Here is a 12,886-nt window from a genome sequence, read left to right on the forward strand (position 1 = left end):
TCAAGAGAATGTAATAAATAATAACTCAATGATGATCCTCCTGCCTAAGGTATAAGGGCAGTCTTAATATTGCAGCATGAATGTTGTAAACCGCTAAGTACATAACTTAAATATGGTAACAATGATTAAGGAAACATACTATTCACATCCGATGTTCCAGCACGAATGCCAGAATATCATTACTCACGTACCTTAGAAAAATAATGGTACAAGATGGCTACGGTAAAACTCCTAATGTTAGTCTTTGAGTGGAACTCCAGCAAAATACACTACGTGGTATGTCCCGGAAAACACGGTCACTAAATTGATTAAAATAAAAGACACGAGGTGTAAAAAAAGCGGTAATAAATGAAAAGTGAGAAAATGCACTACAGCGAATATAAATGTACACCTAAAGACCAGCAAGCCACACTGAAAGTGAGTTTGTTTGACTACAGAAGTGATATACACGTTGTTACTTGGCTCTCAGGACCATGCGACTCCGCCGGAGAACAATTAGCAACTACGAACATAAAAAATTTTAAGCTTATGGTCAATGTATCGTACATGAAGGTACAATCGTTAAAACCCATATATTCAGAAAGCTAATTCCTTAAGCTTTGTAGAATCATACCTAAGAGTATAGTCGTAGTTACAGCGTAATAAGGGTTACAGGTCACCCGTTGAGAACGCTAACGGGATAATGATGGGAAGCGAGACACTGAAAAAAACATGAAAGTAGCCTGTTATTGCTTATGCACTTAGAATCAAATGCTCTTTGATAGGTAATAATGTCTCCCTAATTTACCTCCGTTACTCGCTGACGGAACTTGGTCGTAATGTGATAGAAATTTGAGTCCACCCATTACAAGAGGTTGCTAGGTGATGGAGAAGGTAGGGCCACTAAAAACACATATAAAAGAGTATCTATCATTATTAGTGAACTCCTGCTCTGGATTACTCATAAAGAAGGGTACTAAGATTTAACTAATTTACCTCCGTGGCTCGATCCAACGATCCTCCAGTGTCGAGTATTCCTGCTGCAGACTCTCAGGTAAAAGCGGAAGGATACTACACCGCTTTTTAAAGAGTTCCCAATAATGTGGGAGTTAGCGTGTGTTGATGGGAGATGTGGTCCCCACATAAAAAAATCCCTAGCTGAAAGCTTTATTGTTCCAAACGGGACACAATATAATTTAGTAGGACGATGTCTTTGAAATAACGTCTAAATGTTCTACAGTGTTGTGAAGCCCTCAGTTATAACGGATACTGCTAACATGTAAACAGGGAATATAAAACCGAAAATAACCGTGCAACTGAAAAGAGGAGACGGACGTCAACCACTATGCAGTAATGCCGAATAACTGAATCTCCCGGCAATGTAATATGGTGTATGCCAAATAGTTCTTAACCTAAATGTGTGCAGATGATGTCGCTGGCAACAATCTCATAAACCTTAATATTTTTCATGCCTCAGGGTACTTAACACTAGTGACGGCTAATAATAGAGAAGAAGAGTAATAATACATACTGGGAAGCAATACTGCATGTCATTTGCACATTCGTATAAACCTATACAAATCAGTTTGACAACCTAATGAAATACTTCTGCTACAGATTGACATGATGATGGGAAATTTACATGAATTGAACCAACATACACAGTAACATTCTGCTGCATTGTTTTTCAATATTTAACAACAAAAAACATCGAATAATAAACAGAAAGCACATTCTATAAGAAACCTGCCTGAAAACAATGTGTGACAGTCTAATTAGTGGTAACTATCTTGATTGTAGCTAATGTGGGGGAAAGTGTGAAAATTTCAGTCGGTGCATGAGGATCAGAAAGTAAACCCAAATAAATCATAAAAAACAACCCAGGTCTACTCGATCATTAAGGCCATTTGGAATACATGTGCATAAAAAGTGTATCCAATAAATCTCAAGCTGTAGTAGTCGGGCGGAGTTATCTTGACCCTCCTTTTTCTGTACTACCTCAATTATCTGAGCCCGTAGTTGCGCTATATTATGGTGACTTTCATCCCAGTGAGTGGCTATAGGGGTGCTTTTGTTTTTTGCCCGTATATTGCTCTTATGCTCTGTGAGCCTAATTTTTAGTTTGCGTTCAGTCTTACCCACATAGAGTTTGCCACACGGGCATCTGAGACAATAAACTAAGTTGGTGCTGTTGCAATCAGATGTATGCTTTAACTGGATTTTTTTGCCTGTCATTGAATGGGTTAAGATGTTGCCAGTAATGATGTTATTGCAGTGTATGCAGTTCTGACATTTCATTGTGCCTTTGAAATCACTTTGGATTTATGGATTCCTAGGTGACCGGACGATGTCCATCAGGTTTCGGTCTCTCGTATATGCAAATATGGGTTTCTCAAGAAAAATGCCTTTAAACTCACTTTCATTCTGGAGTAATTCCCATCTTTTAAGTATGAAACGTTTGATTCGATTAGCTGATGTAGAAAATTTAGACACAAATGTGAATTTGTGCCTACATAGTTTGGTAACCGGAGTCAACAATGATTGGCGATCATGAATGGCTAGTCTGTCTATACATTGATCAAGTATTTCAGCGGGATACCCTCGCTGTTCAAATCTCCTACGATGAGTTTGTATTTGTTTATCAAATATTTGTTTGGTCGCACAGATTCTTTTTATTCTCAAAACGTGGGGATATGGTAAGTTAGTAATAAGGCTTTCAGGATGGAAACTGGTGTACATCAACGTATTGTTTCTATCCGTAGGTTTTGTGTAAATGTCTGTTATCAATTTTTTGTTGATCTGATCCTTGGTGACAAGCACATCCAAATAATGAACTGCATTGGAGCTTATATTGAAAGTAAACTGAATCCTCGGGTTCTTTTTGTTAAGATCTATGATCAAACCTTCAAGCTCTGGCTGTGTTTTGGACCATATTAGAAAAATATCGTCAATGTAATGACCATACACTACTAACCCTTTATTCCATTGGTGGTTCGTTAAAATATATTCATACTCAAAAAGTGACATAAAAATGTTAGCATAGGCTGGAGCCCCAGAGAATCCCATGCTGGTGCCGGTCATCTGCCCAAAAAACTGATCTTGCCACTGGAAATAACTGTTATTTAAACAGAAATGTAACAATTTCAGTATAAAAAGACTTTTCTCTTGGCAGAACTTCATCTGTAACAGTGCCCATTCTACTGCTTCCATCCCTTCTTGATGGTTAATCGATGTATATAGTGCAGTGACATCAATCGTACACAATATCCAATCATCTCTAAAATATTCTTGGATTGATTCCAAATTGGTCAAGAAATGGGTGGTTTCCTTAATATAAGTACACCACGATTGTACAAATTCTTGTAAAAAATGATCTAGATATTTTCCAATAGGGTCAAAAATAGAACTGCACCCAGAAACAAATGGTCGGAAAGGGGGATCTGTGGGATGTTTATGGATTTTGGGAGTCATATAGAGTGACGGTCTTTTTGGGTTTTGTGTTGTGAGAAACGTTTTTTGTCTCTCGGAGATGATCCCAGCTGTGCAAGCTTCTTGTAGCAGTTCAGATAAACCCTTCTGTAGGAAATTCGTAGGGTCATTGTCAAGTGGTAGATAGGTATTTTGATCTTGAACATGTTCATTTACTTTCTTGTTGTAATATTCTGTGTCCATAATAACCAGGGCCCCACCTTTATCTGCCGGTTTTAAGGTAAGCTGTGGATTTTGAGTAATCGAGTAACTTTCTACTATGTTTTTATGTACTTTTATGGCTTTCAAAAAATGGAAACCGAATAAAGATGTTTTGATTTTGATTTGATTTGAGTAATCGAGTGTACTGGATGGTAATCATGGACTGTAAAGTTCTTATTTTTCATCAATGTGTATCTAATCTTAGATAGGTCTCTTTTCACAGTGTCCTCAAAAAAGTCAAGAATTTTGTGAGATATCGGAGCCATGTATTTACTTTTGGGTTTAAACTTGATTTCCTCCAAGGATAAATCTTGATCCGATTCGCATTCCATAACATTCTTGAAGTAGTGCTGAAGTCTGAGTTTACCCATGAATTTAAAAAATGCCACATTAGTTTCCAAAGGTGTAGTATCATTCATAGGTACAAAGGACATGCCTTTGTTAAGGGTCATAGTCTGCTTCTTAGATAACTCAAAGGAAGAGATATTTATGATAAGGGTAGATTTTTCCCACTGCGTAGTGACCTTCCCTTGTCCTCTCCTGGTGGGACGCTTGACTGTCCTTGTGGCACTTCTGCTGTGGGTGGTGGTGGTTGCCCTCCCGTCGGGGCCTGTAATAAAAAAGAGGCCGTTGTGGTGTTGCTAGCTACTAGTACGTTAGGGACAATTGTTGTTGAAGATGCAATTGATATTGCGGATTTTGCTAGAGGTTGTCGAGACGCAGAAACGTCTTGATCAGTAGTGATACTTTCTTCACTGGAAGTCATCGTTTTATGTGGAATGAAACGTCTCTTGGCATATATCTCAGCCCACGTGTAGACTTCGTTTAATTTATAATCTATAGTATCACGACGATACTTTCTTATCTTCCCTTCCTGAAGTTCACGATTGTAACGGTCAAGTTTTGCATTCAAATCTTCCAATGTGGTTTGCCAAATTGTTGGGTCAAATGCAGGTTCTAAATCTCTTTTCAGATTGAAAATTTCCTCGTCCAAATCTTTAATGGTACGTGATAGTTCTTCTATATTTAAAAGGATGAGATCTAAAGAGCATTTATTCAATATGGAAAACCATTTATCCATAAATTGTGGGTTCAGGTGGAATCTGAATAACATAGGTCTTAGGGCTATCCTTAATCCCCTCGGTATTCTTTTTGCTCGTGATCTTGGACTAACGTTGATGCATGGAGACGTTGGTTAAGGTGCCTCCTAGTAAGATATTCCAATTGTTTAAGATGTTGTATGGTGGAACCCCCTTTGGTGTCTAGTAATTTAATTTCGTTGATCAGGGCATATATGTCTGTGGCTTCTTCTGCTGTGTACGCTAGGGTATTGGCTCTATTTTCAGTGATGTGCGTGATACTATCGAGAGATGCCATATTGACTTTAATGATAACGAATAGGTACTAATACTGAAATGTAATGGTGCTACCTCAAAAGGGCCAAAGTGAAATAACTGAAGAAGGTGAGAGGTGCACTCAGTTATCAGGTTTAGACAAAACTTATTACAATCTAATCCAAGGGTGCGTCACTACATACTTGTGTTGGCTAGCACAAAAAGTGAAACGTAATGACAAAGTAGAGAGGACCTACTTGTAGTGAGCACTGTTCCTACTTGAAAACTGTAAGTTTTCCAACAATCAAACAAAAAGACTCCTAATCACATTATATAATCAATAAACAATATTCAGATTTCACATCCTCTTTTTTAATTTGTCAATCATTACACTTATTTTCAAAATGCATACATATATATATATAAAGTATACGTGTGTCCTGTTGTACACCTGTTCTACATATAAATCAACATATCTCACATTAGATTGTAAGTGAATACATAGCAAATACACTATTTACATATTTCTAAACCATAAGGAATCATAATACATAAATATTCATGTATCATTATAAGTTGGTTGTCTGCAGACACAATGCCCAATGCATTTCGGGACCAGGAGGTAACCTTCTTCAGGGGCGAAATCCTAAAATATACAAAAAACTAATCAGCACTATCAACAAAATATATTATTTATTTTCACATGATTACATCTATCTGAAAAATGGAGACACAGCAAAGGGGGGAAGAAACAGAAATATGAGCATTTTCAAAAAATACGAACTCGAGAAAACACTTCCTATTTATCTTCTTCCTTACAATTGGAACATATATACATAATTCGAATTACATCACGTGTTGGCCTAATAACAACCTCCTGAATAGTAAATGGCTATATCCTCCCTCTGAAACATGGCAGAGAGGAAACACAATCATTTCCATACAAGAAATAAAATACTGTCATACAAACTAAATACTAACCAAGAAAAAAATATACATAAGTAATTCCACTGACATGAAGAATAAAAATGACTCTATAACCACCTGCTTCATAGAATGCTGTAAAAACCCAAAGTGGTTGAAAATCTAATAGCATGTTGTCAAGAGAATGTAATAATTAATAACTCAACGATGATCCTCCTGCCTAAGGTATAAGGTCAGTCTTAATATTGCAGCATGAATGTTGTAAACCGCTAAGTACATAACTTAAATATGGTAACAATGATTAAGGAAACATACTATTCACATCCGATGTTCCAGCACGAATGCCAGAATATCATTACTCACGTACCTTAGAAAAATAATGGTACATGATGGCTACGGTAAAACTCCTAATGTTAGTCTTTGAGTAGAACTCCTGCAAAATACACTACGTGGTATGTCCCGGAAAACACTAAATGGATTAAAATAAAAGACACGAGGTGTAAAAAAAGCGGTAATAAATGAAAAGTGAGAAAATGCACTACAGCGAATATAAATGTATACCTAAAGACCAGCAAGCCGCACTGAAAGTGAGTTTGACTACAGAAGTGATATACACGTTGTCACTTGGCTCTGAGGACCTTGCGACTCCGCCGGAGAACAATTAGGAACTACGAACATAAAAAATATTAAGCTTATGGTCAATGTATCGTACATGAAGGTACAATCGTCCAAACCCATATATTCAGAAAGCTAATTCCTTAAGCTTTGTAGAATCATACCTAAGAGTGTAGTCGTAGTTACAGCGTAATAAGGGTTACAGGTCACCCGTTGAGAACGCTAACGGGATAATGATGGGAAGCGAGACACTGAAAAAAACATGAAAGTAGCCTGTTATTGCTTATGCACTTAGAATCAAATGCTCTTCGATAGGTAATAATGTCTCCCTAATTTACCTCCGTTACTCGCTGACGGAACTTGGTCGTAATGTGATAGAAATTTAAGTCCACCCGTTACAAGAGGTTGCTAGGTGATGGAGAAGGTAGGACCACTAAAAAAACATATAAAAGAGTATCTATTATTATTGGTGAACTCCTGCTCTGGATTACTCATAAAGAAGGGTACTAAGATCTAACTAATTTACCTCCGTGGCTCGATCCAGCGATCCTCCAGTGTCGAGTATTCCTGCTGCAGACTCTCAGGTAAATGCGGAAGGATACTACACCGCTTTTTAAAGAGTTCCCAATAATGCGGGAGTTAGCGTGTGTTGATGGGAGATGAAGTCCCCACATAAAAAAATCCCTAGCTGAAAGCTTTATTGTTCCAAACGGGACACAATATAATTTAGTTTGACGATGTCTTTGAAATAACGTTTAAATGTTCTACAGTGTTGTGAAGCCCTCATTTATAACGGATACTGCTAACATGCAAACAGGGAATATAAAACCGAAAATCACCCGAAAATAAACGTGCAACTGAAAAGAGGAGACGGACGTCAACCACTATGCAGTAATGCAGAATAACTGAATCTCCCGCCAATGTAAAATGGTTTATGCCAAATAGTTCTTAACCTAAATGTGTGCAGATGCTGTCGCTTGCAACAATCTCATAAACCTTAACATTTTTCATGCCTCAGGGTACTTAACACTAGTGACGGCTAATAATAGAGAAGAAGAGTAATAATACATACTGGGAAGCAATACTGCATGTTTTTTGCACATTCGTATAAACATATACAAATCAGTTTGACAACCTAATGAAATACTTCTGCTACAGAGTGACCCCTCTTCGCCTCTGCCTTGAGTGGCTCGCTCCCCTGTCTCTCTGCCGAGACTCGGTATCGTACATGCTGTGCTGCTTTGATTATCACTGTGCCATTGTTTATTTTTGTTCGCCTGATATTTAAACACCGTTTGCCTGCCTGTACCATCTCTGCTCTGCAAATAGATTTTTGCGCGATATCCCCCCGGCGCCCTGCTTTGCTCCCCCCTCCATTTTGTCCCCGTTGTTGTTGTTGTTGTGCTTGCTGAGCCCGCCCCGCCTCCCAGCTGAACAGCCCTCCCACTACCTTTTTACGGCGCCCCTGGTCCTCGCAGCGCTGTGACCCCTCTTCGCCTCTGCCTTGAGTGGCTCGCTCCCCTGTCTCTCTGCCGAGACTCGGTATCGTACATGCTGTGCTGCTTTGATTATCACTGTGCCATTGTTTATTTTTGTTCGCCTGATATTTAAACACCGTTTGCCTGCCTGTACCATCTCTGCTCTGCAAATAGATTTTTGCGCGATATCCCCCCGGCGCCCTGCTTTGCTCCCCCCTCCATTTTGTCCCCGTTGTTGTTGTTGTTGTGCTTGCTGAGCCCGCCCCGCCTCCCAGCTGAACAGCCCTCGCCCCTCCCCCTCCACCTTCCATTTATGACAGTTGCTCCCGCGCGCAGCGTTCACGCGCAGCGCCCGCGCCCAATCCGCGCCGAAGGTGCGCCAAAGGTAAGCCCGTCTACGCCCGTCCGCGCCTGGACCGCGCCCAGCGCCTTACCCCCTGCCCCTCGCGCTCCCCAGCCCTCCCGCATTACCTACGATGCCGCCACCCTCCTAGCCCTTAACCCCAGTCGCGCCCCCACCTGCGTCCAAGCCGCTCCTGGACACACCCATGGACCCTTCTCTTGCTACTCCTGCAAATTCATCGGCACTGTCATCATCTCCGCTACGACCACACCACAGATCCCCGACCCCAATCACCTTCAATGCATCCTTCTCAACACCCGATCAGTCCACAGGCACGCCATTGACCTATGGAATCTACTAGACACCATTTCTCCGGACATCGCCTTCCTGACGGAAACATGGATGAATGCTTCCTCCGCACCAGACATCACCATTGCCATCCCTGAAGACTATAAGATCACTCGCAAAGACCGTACCAGCCACACAGGAGGAGGAATCGCTATCGTCCATAAGAAATCAATCCGCATCTCAACCAGCTCTGACGCCAACCTCGCAAACTCTGAACACCTTCACTTCCAGATCCACATCGACCCCAAAACCACACTCAGAGGCACCCTCCTCTACAGACCACCAGGACCCCGCGCAAAAATCAGTGAAGACATCACGGACTTCATCACTCCACACGCGCTCCCCTCCAAAGACTACATCCTTTTGGGAGACCTCAACTTTCACCTTGAAAAGATCAACGACCGCAACACCTCCACCCTCTTGGACAACCTCGCCAACCTCGGACTTAAACAACTAGTCACTTCCCCCACCCACATCGCAGGTCACACACTCGACCCCATCTTCACCTCCAGCAATCATGTCTCCTTCAGCCACACTACAGATCTCCTCTGGACTGACCACAGCTGCGTTCACTTCACCTACAACAAACCAAAACCCAACATCCACCTCCAACCTACCCTGCAAAGAAACTGGAACAAAATCTCCACGGACCAAATCTCCGCATCGCTCCTTCGAAACTCCCCAGCCCTCTCTTCTAACGCTAACGAAGCCGCCGCCAACCTCACCCTATGGTTATCCAACACCGCCGACACCTTAGCTCCACTGAAAAAACGTCAAAGCAACGCTGGCAGCAAGAAAGCCTCATGGTTCAACGATGATCTCAAGAAGTCCAAGAAACTCTGCCGCTCCCTTGAAAAGGCCTGGAAAAAAGACCCAACCACCAGCACCAAGGACGCCTTCAAAAGCGCCACCCACACTCACCACCAACTGATCCGAAAAGCCAAGAAAACAGCATTCAAGGATCGACTTGACAACAACGCCCACAACAGCAAGGAACTTTTCAACATCGTCAAGGAATTTTCCAATCCCTCGGCCAACTCCAACGACATCACCCCCTCTCAAACCCTCTGCGACTCCCTAGCCTCATTTTTCCACAACAAGATTGCAGACATCCACAACAGCTTTGACAACCAACCCGGAAACCAACCCACCCTACCACTTGCTGATCATCTTCCCCCCGTGAACACCCTTAACGACTGGAACCCAATCTCCACTGAGGACACCATCCGCCTGATGAATTCCATCCACTCAGGATCCCCCACAGACCCATGTCCTCACCACATCTTCAACAAAGCAGACTCCGTCATAGCACCGCACCTCCGAGACGTCATCAACTGCTCCTTCAACTCCGCCACATTCCCGGAAGACTGGAAACACGCTGAACTCACCGCCCTTCTGAAAAAACCAACAGCGGACCCCACCGAACTCAAAAATTACCGCCCCATCTCGCTTCTTCCATTCCCGGCCAAAGTCATCGAGAAAGCTGTCAACAACCAGCTCGCCGCATTCCTCGAAGCCAACAAATCCCTCGACTCCTCACAGTCTGGCTTCCGAGCAAAACACAGCACTGAGACCGCCCTCATCGCAGCAACAGACGACATTCGAACTCTACTGGACAATGGAGACACAGTCGCCCTCATCCTCCTTGACCTCTCTGCAGCTTTCGACACAGTCTGCCACAGCACCCTTTTACAACGCCTCAATAACATCGGAATCCAAGGAAAAGCACTTGAATGGATCACCTCGTTCCTCACCGGAAGAACCCAGAGAGTCCGCCTTCCTCCATTCAAGTCCGAGGCCTCTGAAGTCATCTGCGGCGTACCACAAGGATCCTCACTCAGTCCCACCCTCTTCAACGTATACATGAGCCCCCTCGCGGCCATCGCACGCCAACACAACCTCAACATCATCTCTTACGCGGACGACACTCAACTGATCCTTTCTCTCACCAATGACCCCAGCACCGCCAAAACTAACCTACACGAAGGAATGAAAGAAGTTGCCGAATGGATGAAACAAAGCCGTCTGAAACTGAACTCAGACAAAACAGAAGTCCTCATCTTAGGTACATCCCCTCTGCATGGGACGACTCCTGGTGGCTGGAAGCCCTCGGAAAAGCACCCATCCCGACAGACCACGCACGTAACCTAGGCGTTATCCTGGACTCTTCACTCTCAATGAACAGACAAGTCAGCGCCGTATCCTCTTCCTGCTTCAACATTCTTCGCATGCTCAGAAAAACATTTCGCTGGATCCCCACCGATACAAGGAAAACAGTCACCCACGCTCTGGTCACGAGCCGACTGGACTACGGAAACACCCTCTACGCAGGTACTACCGCAAAACTCCAGAAGAAACTCCAACGAATCCAAAACGCCTCAGCCAGGATCATTTTAGACATCCCGCGCAACGAACACATCTCTGGTCACCTTAAAGACCTCCACTGGCTACCCGTCAATAAGAGGATCACCTTCCGACTGCTTACTCACGCACACAAATCACTCTACGACATCGGACCAGACTGCCTCAACTCAAGACTGTCCTTCTACACCCCCTCCCGCCGACTACGGTCTTCCAGCCAAGCCCTCGCCACTGTACCTCGCATCAACAGAACCACCATGGGAGGCAGATCCTTTTCATACCTGGCTGCTAAAACATGGAACTCACTCCCCGCTTACCTTCGCCTTACCCAGAACCACCTAGCATTCAGAAAGCAACTTAAAACGTGGATATTTGACAAGTAATCCTCCTCCCCTTCCTAAGCGCCTTGAAACCCTCTGGGTATGTAGTGCGCTATACAAATTATATGACTTGACTTGACTTGACATGATGATGGGAAATTTACATGAATTGGACCAACGTACACAGTAACATTCTGCTGCATTGTTTTTCAATATTTAACAACAAAAAACATCGAATAATAAACAGAAAGCACATTCTATAAGAAACCTGCCTGAAAACAATGTGTGACAGTCTAATTAGTGGTAACTATCTTGATTGTAGCTAATGTGGGGGAAAGTGTGAAAATTTCAGTCGATGCATGAGGATCAGAAAGTAAACCCAAATAAATCATAAAAAACAACCCAGGTCTACTCGATCATTAAGGCCATTTGGAATACATGTCATTAAAAAGTGTATCAAATAAATCTCGCGCTGTAGTAGTCGGGCGGAGTTGTCTTGACCCTCCTTTTTCTGTACTACCTCAATTATCTGAGCTCGTAGTTGCGCTATATTATGGTGACTTTCATCCCAGTGAGTGGCTATAGGGGTGCTTTTGTTTTTTGCCCGTATATTGCTCTTATGCTCTGTGAGCCTAATTTTTAGTTTGCGTTCAGTCTAACCCACATAGAGTTTGCCACACGGGCATCTGAGACAATAAACTAAGTTGGTGCTGTTGCAATCAGATGTATGCTTTAACTGGATTGTTTTGCCTGTCATTGGATGGGTTAAGATGTTGCCAGTAATGATGTTATTGCAGTGTATGCAGTTCTGACATTTCATCGTGCCTTTGAAATCACTTTGGATCTGTGGATTCCTAGGTGACCGGACGATGTCCATCAGGTTTCGGCCTCTCGTATATGCAAATAAAAAAAAATGCCTTTAAACTCACTTTCATTCTGGAGTAATTCCCATCTTTTAAGTATGATACGTTTGATTTGATTAGCTGATGTAGAAAATTTAGACACAAATGTAAATTTGTGCCTACATGGTTTGGTAACCGGAGTCAACAATGATTGGCGATCATGAATGGCTAGTCTGTCTAAACATTGATCAAGTATTTCAGCAGGATACCCTCGCTGTTCAAATCTCCTACGATGAGTTTGTATTTGTTTATCAAATATTTGTTTGGTCGCACAGATTCATTTATTCTCAAAAAGTGGGAATATGGTAAGTTAGTAATAAGGCTTTTAGGATGGAAACTGGTGTACATCAACGTATTGTTTCTATCCATAGGTTTTGTGTAAATGTCTGTTATCAATTTTTTGTTGATCTGATCCTTGGTGACAAGTACATCCAAATAATGAACTGCATTGGAGCTTATATTGAAAGTAAACTGAATCCTCGGGTTCTTTTTGTTAAGATCTACGATCAAACCTTCAAGCTCTGGCTGTGTTTTGGACCATATTAGAAAAATATCGTCAATGTAACGACCATACACTACTAACCCTTGATTC

General features: G+C 42.3%; 1 protein-coding gene across 1 annotated transcript in view; it reads right to left on the minus strand.

The window, feature by feature from the left end:
• Positions 1-12,886, minus strand: part of LOC144763904 (uncharacterized) — a 150,602-nt gene that overhangs the window by 59,521 nt on the left and 78,195 nt on the right. Inside the window, exon 2 of the mRNA XM_078649938.1 lies at positions 4,417-4,710. Within this exon, the coding sequence (XP_078506064.1) occupies positions 4,417-4,710 (294 nt within the window). The remainder of the gene's footprint in view (positions 1-4,416; positions 4,711-12,886) is intronic.

This window comes from Lissotriton helveticus, chromosome 1_1 (assembly GCF_964261635.1).
Source record: "Lissotriton helveticus chromosome 1_1, aLisHel1.1, whole genome shotgun sequence".
NCBI classification, from domain to species: Eukaryota; Metazoa; Chordata; class Amphibia; order Caudata; family Salamandridae; genus Lissotriton; species Lissotriton helveticus.